This window comes from Pleurodeles waltl, chromosome 6, assembly GCF_031143425.1.
Source record: "Pleurodeles waltl isolate 20211129_DDA chromosome 6, aPleWal1.hap1.20221129, whole genome shotgun sequence".
NCBI classification, from domain to species: Eukaryota; Metazoa; Chordata; class Amphibia; order Caudata; family Salamandridae; genus Pleurodeles; species Pleurodeles waltl.
Genome location: NC_090445.1, coordinates 973,281,586 through 973,304,770, shown reverse-complemented (window position 1 = coordinate 973,304,770; position 23,185 = coordinate 973,281,586). Strand labels below are relative to the sequence as shown.

The following is a 23,185-nucleotide window of genomic DNA, read 5'->3' as shown; positions in this document are numbered from 1 at the left end:
AGCTACGGGTCAGCCAGGGTCTAAACGTGCTTTCTACACTAATGATATTCTTTGCCTTTGCGGAAACCTCGCAAAGATTACAATTATTGCTCAAGAACTAGCCAGATTATCGGCAGTTTCACCCTCCCTGTGTAAACAATTCCAAAGCGGACTTGTAGGCTTACATTATTTAAACAGCTCATCCGTATTTCAATGACGGCGAACCAGTATTATACACTCGGAGGTGAGTATGGCAAAAAAATAAAAAAAATACATGAATGCCGTTTGAACACAATATTGAGCATTTGATAGATAGATACACGGTTCATAAAGTGGATGGGTGACAACTTTACAATTCTAGAGCCTGACCGTACGCCATTTGGACAAAGAACGTTCCCCAGAGTTTAGTTTATGGGCTGCAGTGTCTACTATAGGTAGCATATGTTACCACAAAGACCAAAAGCAAGCTTCTTTTGTGACTAGATGCCGAAACTAGGGTGTCTAAGCCTGATTAAGTCACACCCCTGAGAGAAAAGTCCCGAGTGTTCCGCAAGCTGCATCAGTGACGTGGATTAAACTCGTATAAACAAAGGGTGACAAACAGCACTAGCCTCAGACAAAATGTCCAAGAAGGTTTTGTGGTTACCCAGAAGGATTAGAGACAGTCCTTATGAAACACTTCCTGCAGTAAAGAATGTAGTTGAATTTTGGGGCAAAACCGCTGTAAATTCGGAGTTTCCAGATGTCCAGGCCTACTAACGACACTGACACTGTTTGGGATGATGGCTTTGCTGCTAGGGCTCCGTACTAAAGGCTTTTGTGCATGGAGGGATGGTGGATTATCCGTTCTCTAGCAACGTAAAGAGGCAGATTGCCAAAGTCGTTCTAGCAATGCACGACTGACTGGGTTTACCTGAAGTAAACAGATTTCAATGCACACAGATCAGTCACGGAAAAACCAATTTATGTCTAAGGAAAAAAGGAACATGACAGATGACATTAGTTGAGCAAGTATTATGCAGGGCAGCAGTGGGTATGATATTACCTCGCTTTATAGATTTCTTACTGCATGAACAATAATTGCATTGTATGAGAGTTTATTAAACATAAATGAACAAGAGTGTATCAGCAGATTCATGTTCCTCCATAAACTGAGCTCGGTCAATCACTGCCTTGGTCCTGGGATTCATCCATAGACCAGCCTTTCCTTGAGAGCCACTCGGACCACTATCTACGGATCGTAAATGGGGGACAAGTTCAACAAACTACAATCTGAGCCAGATTGTTTTTGTATTTTTGCCAAGTTATTTTCATGGCAGCATAACAGTGTTCTATAAGCTGATGTACTAGCCTGCTCTTCTGTTTTCCTGAATTTACCAGGTGGTGGCCTGGTGTTTACAAATATATCCAAAGCCAGTAGCTGCATAAATACATCTCGGGTACTTGACCCGCCGCACCCCCCGAACCTATAAGATCTCGCCTCCGGTGCTCCAAGTATAGTCCTTTCCCTTTTGTAAATTATGTGGGGGCCTTTACTGCATTGCCTACTCCCTCGCACAGGGATAGCCTGTCTGTGGGGGGCTCCATTCCACAGGTCTGATCCATTACCACTTTCTAGTAAGGGACACTGGCCTCTCACTAGGAATACATAAAGCATTGGTGGATATGTGGGGGGTTCACAATGATATTTCACCAAGCAATTCTCTCACCAGGTTGAGGGTGTGCAAGCAAGGTGATACCCATGTTGATATTTGGTGGAACTACTAAGTTATTATTTCAATTTAGCTACATATACTTTTTATTCATAGGTCCTTAAGAATGCCGTTATGAGGCCCTTTGAATCAAATGCGGGCAGAAATGAGTCAACACCGCTCGAAGTCCTCCAACCACCTGAAAACAAACCCTGGATGCTATGGTGAGACGTAATTTGGGATAAATCACTTTGAGGAAATATTTTGGCTTCTCCATCTTTATTTTGCTCTAATTAATAGCATGCACTGCTTTATAATATAAGAGCTCAAGGACAAACAAGTAGAACAGACTAATGAATCATTTTAATACTTGATTGTTACATTTATCTATGCATTTACCTATATATATATATAAATATATATATATATATATATAATTAATACATTTATAATTTTTTGCGACACTGCTTTGAATGCAATACATTTTGTGCTCAAAAGCAGAGCTTAATTGATAGATTTGTATTTTGAGTAATTACACACAATTTTGTGTATTTCCAGAAATTTTGCATAATTATGCAAAAAGCAAATAATGCAAATTTGACGCACTGGTAGTCTCAATCATGAACTCACCCAGACACAAGTAGTAATGGTCGCTCTATGTCTTATGTGAACAAGGGGCTGAAGGTGTAAATGTAAGAATTTTAAGGTGCTGGTGGGTGAAAGAAAATCCTGACCCATCCATCCCCATTTGCAATTTACCAGTGGTAAGAACCAACAACACTTTTTGCAAGAATGTGGTACTTCTGCCACCGAATTTCTCTGCGTCAGGTCCAAGTGATCTTTCCCTGCTGATACAAAGGGTCTGTCTGTAAAGACCGGATCTCTAGGAGAGGACCCATTAAACACAGTTGTTTATTGCTACCTGTTATGGTCCTGTACCACTAGGTAATGAGACCCCCAAAGATGTCTTAACAGCAAGGAAGCTTAGGTCCTGATTTAGAGTATATGGGATGGGGCTACCCTGTCACAAAACATGACGGATACCCCGTCCGCCGCTTTACAATTCCATCATTTCCCATGGACACTGTAATATGACGGATGGGGAAATCCGTCACGTTTGTGACGAGTAGCCCGTCCACCAAACTCTAAACCAGGCCCTTAGTCTTTAAAACTCCAGCTGAAAATCATTTAGAAGCAGTCATTTAGTACTGGTTTTAACTTTTTGCGGTTCCAAATAACAGTATTGTGTCCCATTTGTGCAGCGCATGTATGTTTCGGTTTCTTGCTTCTGCAGAAAGGGCTGAACTTGCTCCTGGTACAGCCCCCCGCATCATCTTAGCCTTTAATGGCACCATTCATAATGCACTTCTAGGGATACACTTTCTCTAGCGGCAAACTAAACAGTTATAATTAAAAAGGCACTCTGGAAATTAATCAAATAAACAGGTAAATCTGTTATCAAATATTTTAATAACAAGTTAAAACTCCACAGTATCAGTATTCCTTATGTATTCTGGATATCCTTATGTAGCCTGAGCACAAGACGAAGACAACTTTTCTATTAAAGATGTTTTTCATTGAGTCAAATACAAGAACATTAACTTAACATTGCCAGGACAGAGATATGCAGTTGTGAATATATATGCATAAGGAATATTGTACTTGTAAATGCATATTTAAACATGTACATGAATTAGTCACATACAGCAATATAGTATCAAAGACTCCAAGTTTGAATAAAGAAAGGAGGGAGGGGGCGGGAGAAGAGCTTTAGGGATAGAAAAGGGAATCAAATGATAGCCATGTGGAGAGAGAGGCAATAGGCATTAGTTACAGCGAATGTAAGATGAAATAAGTATATATAAGAAGAAAAACAGGAAATATATTGACATTTTTTAAAAAGGAGGAGAAAAATCCATCTCCTTCGCAGTGCGTGAGAGATAGTTACTTAATGGCAACCATAGCTGATGACGTTTGAAGAAAGTTCCTGTTGAATCAAGCTTGTAGCTGTCAAGTCTATGATGATAACATACAGAATTCCACCACTGTCTGAGAGTAATGTTCTCCGAAGATTTCCAGTTAGAAGTAATAATAGAGATTGCAATAGAAAGCAAAAGGTCCACCAATTTTCCAAGAGGCCTGAATGAACTCCAGATATCGTGTACGCCTCCCAAAAACAGTAATTCATATGACATTGGTAAGGAGATCTGAGCTATTGCTGAAATGCAAGACCATATTGAGGACCAAAAAGTAGATAGGGATGGACAGGAAAAAAACATGTGAAAGTCAGTACCCTGCTGAGTGTGGCAGCGCCAACAATTGTCATTTTGTGCAAGTTTGAATTTGTAAAGGCGTACAGGAGTGTAGAAAAGTCTATTATAAAAAAAATATAGGGTCTGTGTGAGGCTTGCAGTGCGTGCAGTGGAATGTATCTTATACCATATTCTATCCCATAAAGAAGTTGGCCAAACAACACCAAGATCTGATTCCCACAATGTCTCAATAGGTGTTTGAGTCTAGGTGAAAAAGACGTTTTTAAAAGTTTATAAATTCCAGCTGCCCTAGGATAATTAGAAGTTACAATCGGGTGTGGAGATGATGCAAGAGAAGAATGATTATGATGTATGAGTTTATTGAGGGCCTCTTGGACTAGAGTAGAAAGAATGATATATTGGGATTTCATGCGAATAGGGAGATTATAAATTGCTGAGAGAGTAGTAAAAGGGATGATAGAGTCTTTATGATATAATTGGGAAATGAGAATACCTTTAGTCATCCAAGCCTTCCAACACAAGGTTTTACCTTGTTTCCTAAGCGAACTATTGTGCCAAATAGGACAGTTCAAGAATTGATTAATGGGGGTAAGATGCGAAATAAAAAAAGGTTTCAGTAAGTTGACTGAATGGGAGATAGTGCTGGGCAACCAGAATTTTGGGGGGTTAGACATAAATATAATGTGTTTATGGGAAAAGGGAGAAATAAATGTTTCTTCCAAAGAGAACCATAGGTTTTTAGGGGCATCATTGAGTGTAGATAAATAGGGATGTATTTGCTTAATGCCAAAAGATTTGTGATAAGTTATAAAGTCAGGGAAATTAACTCCACCTTGTACTTTAGGAAGTTTTAATTTCGAGAGAGAGATTCTGGATTGTTTACTGTTCCACAGGAACTTGGATAGAATTTTATCAATTGAACTAAAAAATAGTTTAGGTATCTTAACAGGAAGCGGCCCCACCATGTGAGATATAACGGAGACCATTTCTGTGTGAGATCTACAAGCTTTGCAGATAGGATATCTAAATTAGTCCTTAATGTGTCCTTGAGAGTAGTGCAGTACCATACCACCAGGCATTTAATCTTAGAAGAATAATCCTGCATCAAGGAATACAGAGCCAGTGCAATAAGCATTAAGTGGTAAGACCACTGTTTTGTCTATATTAAGTTTATAACCAGGTACATCAGAATATAGGTTGAGCTCATGCAGGAAGAGAAGTGTCAGGGTGAGACATGAACAAAAGAATATCATCAGCATATGACATAAATTTGATGTGTGCATTATTAATTTGAAACCCCGTAAATTGTTCATACGTTTTTAATTGGTATAGAAAAGGTCCGAGAGCCAAAATAAACAGTAAAGGAGATAATGGGCCTCCCTGACGAGTACCCCTTTTAAGAGGGAAAAAAGGAGATCAGATACCGTTTGTTATAACCGAGGAACATGGTGAGGAATAAAGAATGGATATAAAATGTCGGAATTTAGTACCTAGTCCATGCCATTCCAATGCTTTCGACAAGAAACCCCAGTAGACCCTATCAAAGGCCTTTTCTGCATCTAATGATAAAGCTGCCAGAGGAATCTTAAGTTTAGATGCCTTGTTAATAATATTTTAAAAAGTATGGGAATTATCTGCTACATTTCTATTAGGGATAAAACCAGATTGATGAGAATCAATAAGGTCAGGTATATATGGGAGTAAACGGAGAGCTAAAACTTTGGCATAGAGTTTACAATCAGTATTAAAGGTATGGGTCTATAATTTTTACAGTCAGTCGCATCCCGATCTTTTTTGGGAATAAGACAAATCATGGCCTCCGTAAATGAGCCAGATGCAGAACCTGACATTATAAAATGATTAAGTAATTGAAAGAGTTTGGGGAAAAGAGACTTAGCAAACTGAATAAAGAATTCTACTGTGAAGCCATCTGGGCCTCGAGTCTTACCCTTGGGGAGAGATTGTAAAGCTGTATATAGTTCGGTAAGTTGTAGGGGTTGGTCTAAAGATGAGAGGTCAATCTGCAATGGGTCCCTTGGTTTGAGATTAGAGAAATATTGGTTGAGAGATTCAACTGTTGGTATATGTTCTGGAGTGTACAGGTCCTTATAGTAAGAAGCGAAACACAATGCTATATCTTTATCTCTAAAGTGTTTAATACCATTGTTATCTGTGATAGATTTAATAGTGGTTTTTTATTTTCTTTGTTTCAAATATCGAGCTAGAAGAGAACCAGCTTTATTGTTACCACCATAATATCTGGCATTTATTTTCAGGAGGGTGCTGCATGCTTGTTCAGTGGTATATTGGTTAAACTCAATTTTAGCTGAGACTAGTGCTTCAAGATGTGATTTACTAGTTTTGTGAGTATAGTATTCATGTTCTAGGGACTTTATATTTTCAAGGATGGAAGTCTATTTTTGTTGAGCAGACTTTTGAGTGAGCGTAACTTATGATGAAACCCCTACAGGCTGCTTTGAATGCATCCCACACAAAATGAAATGATAGTTGATCTCTATCGTTGATGTGAAAGTATTCTTCTATAAACTTACTGTAGGAAGCGATAAAAGTAGCATCTGAAAGTAGAGAGTTATTAAACCTTCATGAAGATGTTTTAGAACCATTAAGAAAAAGATCAAGGCCAGTAATCACAGGTGCATGATCTGAGATCAAAATAGCACCGATTTCAGAGTTCACCATATGTTGCAATAAACCTTTAGTCAGAAAGATATAATCAAGCCTGGAATGGGAATGGTGGGTAGGAGAATAAAAAGAGTATTCCAAGAGGTCGGGATTGCATACTCTCCAGGAATGAGAGAGAGAATGGTGTAAAATAAAGTTTTTAAAAGCTTTGTGGGAGGCATGTGGAACGTCTGTCAAAAAATGGATCGAGAATTTGGTTGCAGTCACCACCTATTAGTAAATTGTTTGAGGAATGTTCAGAGACTATATGTGAAAGATTCTTCCAAAAATGTGGATCTGGATGTGTGGGGCCGTATATATTAAGGATAGTAAGAGAAATATTGTCAATTGTAAATGTAACAAGTACCCAGCGACCTTCTGTATCTTGATGCTGTGAAATTATGGTAGGTTTGAGAGATTTATGACAGAGTATAATTACCCCATTTTTGTTTGAGATGGAAGGGGAGTAGAAAACGTCCCCCACCCAATGTTTAAGCTTAATTGCCTCAGAGTTGTTGAGGGGAGTCTCTTGCAACAAAGCAATGTGGCATTTCAAACGAGCTAGGTGAGATAAGACACGCTGACGTTTAATGGGGTGTTTAAGCCCCTTAACATTCCAAGTAACAATTCTAAGTTGCATAACAAGAAGTATTAATAAACAACTGCTGTAACAATGAAAAAACTAGGCATATCAATTTTGTAAAAGCAAAGAAATGAGGAAGAAACAAGATAGTAAAGAAAAAGAAAAGGAGGAAGATGACCTCCAGAAGTTGTATATACATGGATGTGGCAATTCAGGGAATAAGTCCAAAGCTAAAAAAAAAAAAAAAAGATAGAAAGTGAATACCCCGAAAGGTAGAGGCACAGCGGAGAACCTGAAAAGACAGGGAAGAGTGTCTTCAGCACAAGAAAAGTGATATTAGATATTAAAACATATTAAGGTGAGTTTCATGGAAGAAAAAAAAATTAAAAAACATACAAACGAAAAATGTACCATTCAGGAGACCAAATAACGTAATAACTACAGTAAAGGACTGTGACATGAAAAACAATAAAAATCAAAGCTTAACAGTGGAACGTGTAGGAGAACAGTTTGGATGGTGAGAAAGGGATACGGTTGGGAAAGGAACATGAGGATTGCACAAAGAACACTATCTAAAAAATATATATATATATATATATATATATATATATATATATATATATATATGAAAATAAGAAGATGCAGAGATGGAAAACCATGGATATAAATATTAAACATAACCATTACTATTAAACTGTCCAGGAAAAAAAAGAAAAAAAAAGGACATTAAAAGACAAATTCAATTATATCTTCAAGTAATTGCAGATGCTCCTAGTTCCATTGCTTCTGTTTTGTGTTGGTTAATAAATGTTTGTAGTGCTGAAGGTTCCTCAAACAAGTAAGATTTGTCCTTGAATGTAATTTTGAAAAGGCATGGGTGAAGAAGACCATATCGAATATTCAAGGATTTGAGTTGTGGACGTAAGTCCAAAAACTGTTTGCGACGTGCAGCTGTAGCAGGAGATAAGTCTTGTGTGAAAAATACTTTATGACCTGACCATACCAAAGAGCCCATCTTTTTGGCTTCCAAGAGTATTTGCATCAAGTCAGTAAATTGGAGAAAGAGAATAATAATTCCTCTAGGATGTGCACGAGGGCCAGTTGAAGTCTGTGGACCTAAACGATGTGCCCGTTGGATAGAGAGGGGAGAGGTAGGAGGCAAGCGAAGAATTGAAGGTATTGCTTTTTGAAGGAATGCAATCATGTTAGAGCCTTCAGAACCTTCTGAAATCCCAAAAAGGCGAAGATTATTTCTCCTATTTCTGTTTTCTAAGCTTTCAGTAAGCCTTTTAAGTTGAGCTATGTCTTTAGAGATCTGAGGATTGACAGTGTTACAATCTTCAAGGCTACTGACTCACTGTTCCAGAGTACAAATTTGTTGTTCGTGTTGGGACCATTGCTCCTCAATACGTTGCAAAGAGGCATTAGTGTCCATCATAAAGGGCTTTAGTGCACGCAATTCCTCCATGACATCATCTAGAGTAAGATGTGTAGGTGATTTTGAGGGAGAATCAAGGTCTTTTTTTGGGCGCTTGACGGAGGAGGTGTTAGATGTTTTTTTCGCAACTGCGCCAGCAGCATGAGATGAAGAGGCGCCATCCTTTAAAAAGACTGCAGCACTATTCATTGTTAAAGTTGATGGTAGAGAAGATTTAGTTATATGTGTGCGCACCACTCGAAGAGGATTATTAGACTTGGAGTAAGATGATGACTGGCAACTCTGAGAATTATGTGGTCTCCCCATAAAAGCCAGCAGCAATTTGGTAATAGGAAGCCAGCATGTGAGGTGTTGATGAAATTATATTACAATGAGAAGCTGCTGCCAGAAGTTTCCAACAACATAGCAAAATATAATAAAAAATATATATAAATAGAAAATCCTAAATTATTCTCTCATAACAGGCATGACAGAATACCACAAGAGCAAAGCACTTTACTGCACATAGTCAAACAATTGGTGACTAGTTTCAAGGGAACATTCTGAAAAGGAAAAAAAAATCCCCTCCGTCAAAGGAAAGCATTTACCATGTTATGAAGAGCAATTTGAAAGAGCTCCTTGACTAGAGCTGCCAGTGAATACTGAAAGTTGAAAACCTCAGCTAAATGTGTTTGAAGAGAGAGGTCAAAAGTTCAGCTGGCTGTCAGAAGGTAATAAATATTCCATTGCAGAGGAAACTAGATTTGTAGAATCACATCCAGGCAAGCAGTTAAAAGTCAAATAGAAACATTTCTGTGAAATTTTTGGTTTGTGCAGAGGCTTACTGAGTGAAATGCAAATGAGGCAGATAAATAATTACCTCAGGCCCTCACATGAAGTCTTTGAAATGACTACAAAACTCGATTTCTTGTACGATAAAGGCATATTTATGCAGCCTCAGTGCTCCAGTGCTCAAAAATACGGAATAAATTAATAATTGTGATGTGAAAACATCTCCTTCTTTCCAGGAAGTGCTGAAGCCTCATGGAGCTCTAAAGAGCAGCGGCCATCTTGCGTGACCTCCAGCCACGCCCCCCCAAACAGGTAAATCTGAATTGGGGCAAATCTTTATTTGGACATATTACGGACCTTCTCTAAAGTTATTATGACATCATTACATTATTTTGAAAAATAATAGCTGCTGATCTGTTAGCAAATTTACAGGTTTAGAGTAGCTGGAAAGTATAACAGTTTTTAACTTGCATTTTGTCGACTTGTTCTTGTAATCTTCATGGGAATTGTCAACTGTTTAACAAATGCTTAATATCTCAATTTCTATAATCTTCAAAAACGCACCAACACATACACGTTTGAGTGGTGGTACTTCATAGTAACAAAATTATTTCCATGATACATTCCATGTTCGACTCTTAGATTCAATAATTAATTACCTGTTGCTCGAGAAAGGCGATCCTTTTATTTTCTTCTTGTTGTTTCGATAAACATTTTCGAAGAACTTCAGCCTGAAAGGGTTAAGAAAAAAATGTATATTATCATAGAGGAACTGGGCCTCGAACAAACCAAATGAACAAGTTACTTACAGTAAATAATGCTATTTCTGCCGCATATTTCTAATCTTAGAATACTCCCAGGTGCCAGAGTGGATCTGGAAACTTTTTTCCAGCTATGCTCTTGCATGCCACTAGGCGGTGCCATATGGCTCCGTACTGCTCTGGAAGTGAGGTAGTGCAGCAACATGTAAGCACCACCCCTGGGTACTAACGTCAGATTCTTGCTTACTTTTCTGAGCCCTCAGATGTGGCTCAGAAAGAGTGAATAACTGCGGTAACAGTGGCAGATTCCAATCTTGGGATTTATTTATATGTTAAAAAGATGTCACTCCACACAATGGGGCGGAGGAAGGGCAGTGAGGAACGTGCAGTTACGTTATCCACCAGAAAGAACGTTAAAGTATGTAACTTGACATTCTGAGGAATACTTTTAAGAGCACGTTCCGCAACTTATAACAAATACCAAGCAGTACACCTCCCCAAGGTGGAGGGTCTGTGGAATAGGCTCAGTCCCAAAAGCCTTCGCCTTCAAAGACCGAACAGATGAAATTCCCTTCCCGCTGGACAGTGCTTTGTGAACGGTGCACAGACATCCACACCGCAGCCTAGCAGACGTCAAGGACAGGCAGTCCACGTGACAATGCAATGCAGTAGTAGCAACCTGGCCCTTGCGTAATGGGCTCTCCGGCCTGCTGGGGGCTACTTCTTAGTCAGTGTGTTACAAATCTTGATGCAGAAGGCAATCCACCTCAACATGGTCCTCTTCTGCACAGCCTTCCCTTTTTATTTTGCTCTCTGAAGAACAACAGATAAGGCTGATCATCCACAGTGTTCCTTAGTGTGATCAAAGTAAACGCTTTAAGTCCTTTTGTGGACCAACCAATGAAACATTTCCTCATCTTTAGAAGGGTGCTGAGGGACAAAGAACATAGGCAGGGAGACAGATTGTCCAACGTAGAAAGTAGTTATAATGTTAGGCAAAGGGGTTGCCTAATTTCTCAAAATCATATCTTTTGGGAAAATAAGGAGTGTAGGGTGGTTGCACCGACAATGCCTGAAGCTCACTCAAGTGACAAGCTGAAGTAGTTGTCTTATGTTCAGCAGTGTACAACTTTGGTTCTCCATCCCAGATCCCGTTCGGGTGCATGACAGCAGACTTATCGCACTATGTCAAGCCTTGTCCAGAGCCCAAACACTAGAGACACACCTCATGTGGGCCCATAACGGACATCTGTTTTTTATCATCAGCATATGATTTGAAGCCTATAGTTTCAGGAATGGACATTGTTCCATAGCACACAGGATGGTGCTGTCAATAGGCCAACATATTTTGGGGTCATAGCTCTAGATCATGGGTACTCGCAAACATTTTCCCAGGGGCCAAAAAGTTTGGTCTGTGACATGCCTGGGGGCCGCCTTGATGCCAGGGCAGTGCTGGTCGGGAGGGGTGGCTAGGGGGGATTGGTGGCAAGGTAGGTGTAGGGGAAGCAAAGGATATACATTTAGTGGCTGAAATAAACAATGGGAAACCAGAAAACCTGGAATTAATCCCGGCTTACCCACTTTTCCAAATTGTGTGATCCTAGGCAATTGTTTAGTGTCACTTTCCCTAATTTTCTGCATTATCACATTTAAGATGACCTTGAAATACATGATTCATGGTGTGCGCTGCACAAAACCTGCTTCTATTTTTGATTTAATAAACTATAATGTTGTTTATGTATGATAGGGACCCAGGCCACCCATAAAGTGCACATACCAAGTGACTTGCCTCTTTAATTTACTATTGGTGGTGTTCTCAGGGTAAGGGAAATAATTAATTTTTCCAAATTTATGTTTGAAAACTATCACTTTTAAATGAATACATCTCAATGCACTGATAAAATAAATTGTACTAAGACGAAAAGGTTCTGCATGTTAACTAAATACACTTTTTTAATTTTGAAGAGACTATCTTCACTTATGCTGCAAGATGTCTTTAAAAATGAAGACGTTTCTAAAGTTAAGTGCAGGAGTCCCTAGTTACTTCCTTTCTTTAACACCAATTAAGTTTGAAATAAATGATCGTGTGTATTTAATATTTTTGTTAGTGCGGAGTCGAGCAAACAGCTGCCCGGTGCTCCTGTTGCCTCAGGGGCCGCATGTAAAGGTCAGAGGGGCCGCATGAGGCCCGCGGGCCGTACTTTGAGTATCCCTGCTCTAGATCCTCATTAGAAGGCGTGGAAATAAAGGAACTGACATCTTCACGCAGGGGTGCCACTTGTATACAATTAAACTCTGTTACTACCAAGGTGGTACTGAGCCAGCGCGAAGGCCCATGGCACAACTTGGAGGCATACACCAGAAGCACTGATTAAAGCAAATGCTGAAAAAAAGTTCAGGATTCAGTCTAAGGTGAGGAAATTGTGACTGGAAGTATCCATCAGAACAAGTTACCTAACCGCAGATTACTCACATTAGAATATTCCCCAGGCGCCAGACTGGATGTGGAACACTGAGGCAGTAGCCCTGCGCACTAGGTGTCTGCGTCGAGGGTGGCCTTGGATGGGGTCAGCGCAGCAACATCTGAGTCGTACAGGACTATGAATTGGCCATCGTCATCTGGTGTCAGTTAAGCCTGTGTCAGTGCATCGCACACTGGCATAAAAAGTGTCCTCTGAAGTATATTTAATATTGAAATTGGTACAGATCTGGGCATGGAGCCTGAAGGCCTAGCTTGCACCAAGGGGGTCTCACCAGTGGGGTCCAGTTTGGTGGCCTCATGGCTCCACTGGGCCCAAAGGCACTCCAATGGGCACCAGCTTTATGAATAAGCAAAGCAATACCTAATAGAATTCCTCAATCTGCTGTGAAGTTGCCCTGGAAAATTCAGTATAGCACAGGGTGCTCTCAGGAACAATCTCAGTGGAGAACCTTTAGGAGCAGGCACAGGAGGCAAAATTCCACCCTTGCGCCTTCTCTGGGGACTTAAAATGGCGCCACAAGGCTCAAGTCCTGCTTGGATTTCTTCTTCAACTTGCTGGACATACCTAAAGACTTGGTGTTAGGACAGAACATGTGTCTGCATGGTAAGAGATGTCCACCCCTGCCCTTACTGCTCAAGTGTACCGGTGTCTTGATCCCTAATGCTGACGTTTTGTCATAGGCGAAAATGGATCATGCATATGCACCAGGACATAATAGGCCTGTTTCTCAGATTGCAGTCTTATTGGACTGGGAGAGGCATCCAAAGCACTACCCACACAGTGATAGATGGCTACTGCTTTCACCAGGAGTTAAGCAGCATAAACATGGCTGTGGCAGCATACCTTGTGATCAGTAGAGGTGAACAGAACCTTTTAACCCTGTGTCACTGGAGTGAGGCCCACAGGCTTACTCACCTTTTTAAATATGATGCAGCAGGTCCTATATAAGCGCCACCCAGGCTTGCTGACGTCAGTTTCTTTTCATGACTTTCCACACCAGAAGCGCAGAGCCATGTATGTGTAAAACTAAGGCTCCGAAAGGGAATCCCTAGAAATCAGGGAGGTTGGGTGGGTCAGTAAGCAATCTGCAACTAGATATTGCTGTGAATAACTCTCGACTCTCAGCGAGACTGCCGGATTAGAGGCAGCAGCCCTTTTGTTCGTAGGTGACCGAGTCACTCCTATGCTAGTAAGAAGCTGTCGGCCCAAACCTCCTGGCTCTCTAGCAGTACCTCATCGAAACCCAAAGTAGCAAAGGTGATTTCTGGCACCTTAGCGCATGGACTCGGGAGACCTCTCAGGGAAGTCATGGTGTAAAAAATCTGACCCTTTTTCTCTCATTAGAAACAAATCTTACACACACACACACGCAGGCAATGAAGAAGAGGTAGGACAGTTCTCAATATATTTATTGAAAAGACTGCAATTTATGATAAATTGCATGTGCTGCAATGATTATGACAACGAGAAATAACATAAGAAGAATGGTGAGGATAGAAGTGGTAAATATGAAAAACCCCAACATAGTGCAATAAACATGAAATATGCAATTCCTAGGAATAAGGCCTAAATCCTACCCCTAAAGCGAGAGCAGAGCATGATAAGCCTAATCTGCCAGTACAGTGTCCATGAGAAATGCATCCACCCCCGTTACCTTGGAATGAGATCCGCCCCTTAGTCTCCGGATCAGGAATCGTAGAGACACAAGGCTGCGATTTGCTGCAAAGCAGCGTGGAGTCTAGATGGTGTTACTCAATGAAGCCCCCTCTAATGACCTTGGTCTTGTGAGGTGTTTTAATAAAGGCACATGTTATTGTTTGTGCAGGAATCCGGACACAAGTATGTACCTAAACATCAGATTGTGTGTGCAAACTTGTCTCGTCAATCACATGTTTGCATTCTGTTCTTGCAACGTAAAACAAAAGGAGCATGATATGACCCACGTACATCACTGATAATGACGCTTTCGCAGCATTACACTGATTAGGAAAATAAGAACATTTCTCTAAAATGGACTCCTCTGTAAGCAGTCCTAAAAGAAAATAAATAATTAAATAGAATAAAACAGAGAATGATAAATAGGCCAAAAGGGACTAAGTAAAAAGGGCAACAGGTCTGCAAGCTAACAGCTAAGCTATATACTGTGCCCAAGCAGGGAACTAAAATGGATCCACAACAATATTGTCTCTATCAGATAAGGCGTTACAGAAGGTAAGTAACTTGTCCAACTGACAGAGACATCTATTAGCAGATTCCTTACCTTAGAATAGATAACCAAGCAATACCATCCCTGGAGGTGGGTCAGTCTGCAAACTAAGATCATATTAGAAAGTCCTGCAAGACCGAACGGGCTAAGTTCCTATCCCAACGGACCTGAATGTCCAGGCAGTAATGTTTGGTAAACTTGTGCCGAGATGCCCACGTTGCCGCCTGACAGATGTCAAGGACTAGAACTCCACGGTCGCAGGTTTAAACTCTAGTAGAATGAGCATGCAAGCCGTCCGGGGGTAGCTTCTTAGTCAATGCATAGCACATTTTAATGCAGAGTACGAACCATCTGGAGATGGCTAGCTTCTGCACTGTCCAACCTTTTTTTGCAACCACATAACTGACAAGGAGTTGAACATCCAGCCAGAACTTTTTTGTTGTACGATCAAGGTAGAACGCCAACGCTCTTTGGGTGCAGACGATGGAGTGTCTCCTCTTTCTTAGAATGATGTGGGAATTCGTAAAAAGTAGGCAAGGTGATGGACTGGCCTAAGTGAAAGGGCGTGACCACTTTTGGCAAAAAAGAAGCCCTAATGTGACGTGCCACTTTGTCAGGATAGATGGAAAGATAGGGCGTCCTAGATGACAGTGCCTGTTGCACACACATCCTGAGGGGCAATCAATCAATCAGACATTTGTTAAGTGCACTACTCACCCACTAGGGTCTCAAGGCGCGGAGGGGGTGCTAATGCTCGAACAGCCAGGTCTTGAGACGCTTCCTGAAGGTCGGGAGGTCCTGGGTCAGACGTAGGTTGACGGGAAGGGAGTTCGAGGTTTTGGCGGTGAGGTGGGAGAAGGATTTGCTGCCGGTAGTGGTACGTGGATGTGGGGGATGGTGGCGAGGGCGAGATTGGCGGAGCGGAGCTGGTGGGTGGGGACGTGGAGGTGCTCGTTGAGGTAGGCAGGGCCGGCGTTGTGGAGAGCCTTGTGAGCGTGGATCACGAGTTTAAAGATGATCCTTTTGTTGACAGGGAGCCAGTGATGGTATTTGAGGTGGGCTGAGATGTGTTTGTGGGAGGGAGGTTAAGGATGAGGCATGCTGAGGCGTTCTGAATGTGCCGAAGTTTCCTCTGGAGCTTGGCTGTTGTTCCCGCGTAGAGTGCGGTGCCATAGTCCAGTCTACTGCTGACGAGGGCGTGGGTGACCGTTCTTCTGGTTTCAATGAGATCCATCTGAAGGTCTTGCGAAGCATGCGGTGGGTGTTGAAACATGAGGATGAGATGGCGTTAACTTGCTGGGTCATAGTGAGCGATGAGTCCAGTAAGAAGCCGAGGTTGCATGTGTGGGTGGTGGGAGTTGGAGCTGCTCCTAGAGTGGCAGGCCACCAGGAGTCGTCCCATGCTGATTTGTTGGAGCCAAGGATGACGATCTCAGTCTTGTCAGAGTTCAGTTTGAGGCGGCTTACCTCCATCCAGTTGGCGATGGCATGAAGTCCGTTGTGGAGGTTGGTCTTGGCGGTGTCCTTCGTGAGTGAGAGGATCAGCTGTGTGTCGTCCGCGTAGGAGACGATGTTGAGGCCGTGGGATCGGACGATGTTGGCGAGCGGCACCATGTAGACGTTGAGAAAGGTGGGGCTAAGTGAGGAGCCTTGGGGGTACTCCGCAGATGGTCTTGGTGGCTTTCGACAGGAACGGAGGGAGGCGGACTGAGTTCTGCCGGAGAGGAAGGATGTGATCCAGTCCAGGGCCTTGTGGCGGATTCCAGCGTCGTGGAGGCGTGTGCGAAGTGTTTGGTGACAGACCGTGTCGAAGGCTGCCGAGAGGTCAAGGAGGATGAGGGCCACGGTTTTGCCTTCGTCGAGCATGATCCTGAGGTCGTCGGTAGCGGTGAAGAGGGTGGTCTCGGTGCTGTGGTTTTTGAGGAAGCCGGATTGGAAGATGTGGAGCCGGCTGTTGTCTTCCAAGAAGCGGGAGAGATGGCTGTTGACTATCTTCTCAATGACTTTTGCAGGGAAGCGGAGTAGGGAGATGGGCCAGTAATTCTTGTGGTCTTCGGTGTCTGCCTTGGGTTTTTTGAGCAGGGCGTTGACTTCAGCGTGTTTCCAGCTGTCCGGGAACGTGGCGGTCTCGAAGGAGCTGTTGATGGTTCTGAGCTGGGGGAGCGATGATTGGGCTGGCTTTATTGAAGACATGGTGAGGGCAGGGGTCGGCAGGTGATCCTGAGTGGGTGGTGCTCATGGTCTTGGAGGTGTCCTCGTCGTTGGTGAGGGTCCAGGCACTCAGGAGGTTTTTGTGGTTGGGTGCGTTGGGGTTGGCGATTGCAGCGGTGGTCGTGGGGATCGGGGAGGTGAAACTGCCATGGATGGCCGTGATCTTGCTGTGAAAAAAGGTAGCGAGGGAGTCACAGAGGTCTTGAGGGCAGAGAGGGGGGGGGGGGGGCGAAGCACGATTTGGGGTTGGTGAGTTTGATGATGCTGAAGAGCTCCTTGCTGTCGTGTGCGTTGTTGTCTTTGTAGAATTATCTTTTGGTGGTCTGGATAAGGTGGTGATGCTTTCGGATGGCAGTCTTGAGGGCGGCGTGGTTGCTCTCCGTTTGTTCTAGGTGCCAGATCTTCTCGGCTTTCCGGCACTCTCGCTTGGAGGCCTGAATGTCGGCTGTGAACCAGGGTGCTTCCTTGCTGGTGCGGGTGTTGGTTGAATTCCTAAGTGGAGCGAGGGTGTTGGCGGAGTCGTCTATCCATTGTTTGAGGTTGAAGGCGGGGTATTGGGGTCGCCGGTGTTGGATGGTGGGGCGTGGGCAGAGATCAGTTGGTCCGCTGAGATCTTGTTCCAGCTGTGGCGAGGGGACCATTGGTGGTGATGGTGAGCAGTGGGTTTCTGGAAGGAAAAGTGGATACATCGGTGGTCGGTCCAGTGGAGTTCGGTGGTGTGGGTGACGGGGCTGCTGGTGGAGAAGAAGGGGTCGAGTGTGTGGCCGGCTGAGTGGGTGGGCGTAGTGACAAGCTGTTTGAGGCAGAGGTTGTCGAGGTTGTTGAGCAAGGCTGAGGAGTTGCTGTTGTCCGTGTTCTCCAGGTGAAAATTCAGGTCACCGAGGAGCATGTAGTTCGTAGGCAAGGGCCTGGGTGCAGATTGTGTTGGCGATGGCGTCGCAGAACTGTGGACGGGGGCCTGGGGGTCTGTAGACAAGGGTTCCTCTGAAGGTGGTGTTGGCGTTGACATAAATCTGGAAGTGCAAGTGCTCGGCGGCATCGATGGGGTCATGGGTGTTGGTTGAGAGCCTGATGGTGCTTCTGTGGACTATGGTGATTCCTCCTCCCGGTTTGTTGGTGCGGTCTCTTCGGGTGATTTTGTAGCCTTCAGGGACGGCTATGGTGATGTCGGGTTCTGAGGAGGGGTTCATCCAGGTTTCAGTGAGGAAGGCGATGTCTGGGGAGGTTGAGATGAGAAGGTCCCAGAGTTCGAAGGCATGCTTGTGGACGGAGGGGGTGTTGAGGAGGATGCAGCTGAGGTGGTTGTTATGGGTGGAGCTGTTGTGGTGCTTGATGGCTTGGATGCAGGTGAAGTTGCACATCCTGCAGGAGAAGGGTCCATGGGTGTGCCTTGGGCAGGTCGAGACGCAGGTGGTGGGGTAGCCAGGGTTGAGCGAGTGGAGTTCTTTGGTGGTTTAATGGTGTCTGGTGGCATGGGGGGTGCGAGGGGCAGCGGGGGTGGCGCTGGGCGTGGTCCGGGTGCAGACAGGCTAGCCTCTGGCATGCCAGCGGCACGTCTGCCATTTAGAAGGGGGGTGACAGGGAGGAGCAGCTGGGAGGCGGGAGGTGAGGGCGAATGAGGGCACGAGGGAGGTGGGGCCACAGTGACGCAGGAGACAGACGGCTCAGAGGAGCCGAAAACGGGTGGGAGGGGGGGCGCTAGCAGGCAAAAAAATTGGACAAGCACAGAAATGGCAAAAAACAAAACAAAGGAATACGAGCGGAGACACGACAATGGCAATAAAACAGCCAGAATACAAACAAAACACACAAAATGGCAACAAAGAAAAGAAATACGAACTGTAACAGCAACACACAAACAGGAGGGCCTTGAACTTATGGCAGCAGCGAGGACAGGGTGGGAGGCACGGGAACAACCTGGAGGAGCTGCGCAGGGGTGAGAGGCGATCACAGACCTTAAAAGCAGGTCAGGGGTCACTCTTTGCACTGCGCAGCGGGCGCCATTAAGAAGGGGAGGAGGGAGGGAGGAGCAGCTGGGAGGCAGGAGGTGAGGACAAATGGGAGCGAAAGGGGGTCGGGGAATCAGGGAGGTAATGGCTACAAAGAAGGATGTTTTTAATGTCAGAAGCCTGGTAAGAATTGTGAAAAGAGGCTCAAAAGGAGCGCACATAAGGAGTGTCAGAGCCAAATTCAAATTCTGTTAGGGCATAATGAACGGGGATGGAGGAATCGTACAAGTAAGGCCTTTTAGAAACCTAGAAACAATAGGAGACTTAAAAAAGGTTGATCAGGCAACCTCAAAAACACAAAAGGTAGCAGATAACCTTTAAGATTGCCCAAAGCAGAGCCATGCTGGGCCCTAAAAAGGATAAACAATAGGAACTCAGACAGAGGGGCAGAAAGAGGGTCAACAGACCAGTCTCTGCACAATTAGGCAGACTAGTCAGATTGAGGTGGAGAACCCTCAACTGCTGCTGTGACAGAAGATCTTCCAGAAGGGGCAGTCTGATAGGAGGATTGATGGCCATGCTCAATAGCTCAGGATCCCAGACTCTTCTTGCCCATCCCTGAGCCACAAGGATTACTTGGGCCCAGTTATTCTTGATCTTCTTGAGAACTCTGGGTAGAAGTGGTATTTGGGTGGAAGACATACAGGAGGCCTAGAGATGAAAAGCATCGCCGAGCAAGTGACACTTTGGAAACTCCAACGCACAATACTGCAGACATTGCACGTTTTTCTGCAGAGGTGAACAGATCTAACAAAAGCTCTTCCCCCACTGCTGAAAGAAACATTGTGCCACCTTTGGATGGAGACGCCATTCATGGTAGACTAAGCATTGACGGCTGAGTATGTCTGTGCTAACATTCAGAGAGCCCACCAGATGTTGAACCATCAGGGAGATGCCCTGATGTTCCAGTCATGTCCAGAGGCATAGAGCCTCTTGACAAAGGGTCTACGACCCCCAATCTGCCTTGCTTGTTGCAGTACCACATGGCGGTGGTGTTGTCCCTTTGAGAAAGGGAAAAATTGCTTTCAATGCCAGTCTGGTCACCTAAAGCTCCAACAGGTTGATGTGGCGTCTGGACTCCGCTGGCGACAAGACACCTCTGATCTCCTCCGCTGACAGGTGGCAGCCCCATCCCAGGAGTGACGCATCTGTCACTACTGCCAGATCTGGTTGGGGAAGGGAGAGGGATCTGCCGCAGACCAAATTGTGGTTCATTATCTACCACTGCAGATCTTGCACAGTTCCCTCTGAGATCTGGACCGTGTGAGAGAGATTCCCCTGATGAAGCGCCCACTGGAACTCCAAGTCCCATTGCAAAGCCTGCATATGCCATCTGGCGTGTGTCATGAACAGAATGCAGGAGGCCACGAGTCCCAGCAGCCCCAGAGTCATTCTCAATGAAATCCAGGACAGAGGCTGAAACATCAGTATCATAGCTTGAAAATCCTGGACTTGCAGCTCGGGAGGATAATCCCACAACTGCACTGTGTCCAGAACAGCTCCAATTAGAGGGAGCATCTGAAAGGTAGTCAGATGTGACTGTCACGTTTATAGTGAACTCCAGCAAATACAGGAGGTCCTCCGTACTCTGGAGGTGGGAGACGACAGCCTGGGGCAAGCCCACCTTCAACATCCAGTCGTTGAGGAAGGGGAACCTGCACAGATTAGCAGCAACCACTGCCATCACCTTGGTGAACACCAGACGGGCGATGGTAAGACCAAAAGGGGGGCACGGTGAACTGAAAGCGTTTGCGGCCCACCATGAACTACAAGTAACATCTGTGGGCAGACAGGACGGGAATATGGAAATAAGCGTCCTGGCAAGTCCAACGCTACCATTCAGTCTCCTATGTCTAGGACAGATAAAACCTGAGCCAGAGTGCGTAGTTTGAACTTCTTCTTGAGAAAGAGATTGAGGGATTAAAGGTCAAGGATAGGGAGGAGGCCCTTGTCCTTTTAGGGCACCAGAAAGTAGCAGGAATAACAAACCACAACCTACTTCTGGCCCAGGGACCCCATCTATGGCTCCTCCTCGGAGATGTGCAAGTGATCCTCAGCCATTCGATCCTAGGATGGTGGCATATATTAAGGGGTAGCCTCGAAGGGGAGGGAGTAGCCCCTTTGGACTATATGCAAAACCCACCTGTCTGAAGTGATGGATTCCAGCAGAGCAGATGATGGCAGATCCTGCCACTGACTGGTCCCTGGTAGGGATGTGTCAGATTAGGAAAGTTTGGAGGCAGCTGCAGAGGGGAGGTGGCAGACTGGCCAGACCGCTGGCTCCCTGATCCACAATGGTGGATCCCACATCTCTGGCCACGCAGAGGTTGGGCAGCATGTGCGTCACGGTGGCTGAGTGCCCCTTCAGTAACCATGAAAGGAGCGAAAAGCAGACCGAGGTGGGTGAGGGGCAACTGCAAGGCCCAAGGACCTGGCCATAGCAACGAGAATTCTTGAAGCACTTGAGCGCCAAGTCTGCTTAATTTCCGAAGAGACTGGTGCCAACAGAGGGTCCAGGTTAGCTTGGCCATACCCTAAAAAGCCAGACATCCTCAACCAGGTGTGGTGCCTCAAGGCCACTATAGAAGCAGCTGCTCTGCCCAATGAGTCGGTTGTGTCCAGTCCACATCAGATCATGAGCTTTGCTGCGTGTCCCCAATCAGCGACTGCTTGGGAAAGTACAGCCTGGGCCTGTTCCGGAACCTGCTGCAGCACCTGCGCAACTGTATCTCACAGCATGTGAGAATAACAGCCCAAAATGAATGCGGTGTTCACGGATCGCAATGCCAAGCTGGAGGAACAAAATATCTTCTTCCCAAGTGTGTTGAGCCTCTTGGATGCCATATCCGAGAGCTAGGAAGGGAAAGTGTCCTTGGAAGTGGAAGCTAGGATAACCAAGCTCTCAGGGGTGGGGTGTAGCACCAAGAAACCTGGGTCACCTGGTGGAAGGTGGCAGGCACCAGTCTTGTTCACAGGAGCCCCTGTGCTCCGTTTGGACCAGGTACCCATAAGGACATCCATAAGGGCTTCATTAAAAGTTAGCAGGGGCTCAGAGCATAAAGCTCCAGACGGAAGCACTTTTTTTCAGGAGGTCAGTCCTAACTGCCACTGAAGGCAGCTCAAGGTCCAGGCCCTCGGCCACTCTCTGCACCACCACTGAATATGAAGCTCCCTCCTCCGTAGCCATGGTAGGGGGAGAGAACATGCCAATATCTGGGGCGGTATCCAGTCTACTGGCTTCACCCAGGTCTGCATGCCAGTCCATAGGGGTTCTTGGAGCTGGTATTCTAAAGGGTCCAGCGACCCATCCCCTTATTCACCATAACCTAGCCCATAATATTAAGGCTTGGGATCCAACACAGGCGGCAAGGCCCCTTCCGGCGTAGTACAACACTCATCCGGAAATGAGAATAGGGGCAGCACCACCTGGGGGTCTGATAGATGGCAACGTCTAAATTGACACTGGGGAAGTGGTACAACCGGTGCCGATTCTGATCTGTGAATGGTCTCTGCTTTCAGGGGCAACCAGGTCAGTGCAGAACCTGAAGTGGCCCCTTCTGACTCCATGGGACCCAAAGGCAGGTCAGCAGAGTCACACTGCCCAGACATGAGGTTCATGGCCTCATAAATCTCTTTAAGATTGGCAGCGGTCGCTCCGGCTCCTGGAAACTCGGGGAGACGTGGAGTCAGCTCAGATACAGGCTCCCCAGATGGAGGTCTTGAACGATGATGCTCCCTCATCGGCCAATGGACTAGGTAAAACCGAAGAACGTTTTGCCTTCTTCTTATGCCTCCATTAACTCGAACATCTCAAGGACTTGGATTGGGATGAAGAAGATGGGGGGCCGTGCGACTGATTCTGTGACGTTCCGCTCGACCGAGATAAGGACTTATGCAGAGCCAAGCACCGGGCCGCCATCACCTTTAGGGACTGCTCCCGTGAAGCCTTTGGATTCATGGCCTGGCACTCTGAGCACAACTTCGGGTCATGCTCCAGACACCAAAGGCACACGAGGTGCGGATCCATCAAGAACATCGCCCAAAGGCGGAATCTGCAGACCTGGACTTACGCAAAGACCTCCTCGACGCACCAGGAGT

At 45.0% G+C, this 23,185-nt stretch overlaps 1 protein-coding gene across 7 annotated transcripts in view; it reads right to left on the bottom strand.

The window, feature by feature from the left end:
• CEP55 (centrosomal protein 55) overlaps positions 1 to 23,185 on the bottom strand; it is a 209,241-nt gene that overhangs the window by 41,815 nt on the left and 144,241 nt on the right. For all 7 annotated transcript variants that reach the window (XM_069239827.1, XM_069239828.1, XM_069239833.1 and 4 more), the window contains one exon: positions 10,077 to 10,148. In XM_069239827.1, the coding sequence (XP_069095928.1) occupies positions 10,077 to 10,148 (72 nt within the window). The remainder of the gene's footprint in view (positions 1 to 10,076; positions 10,149 to 23,185) is intronic.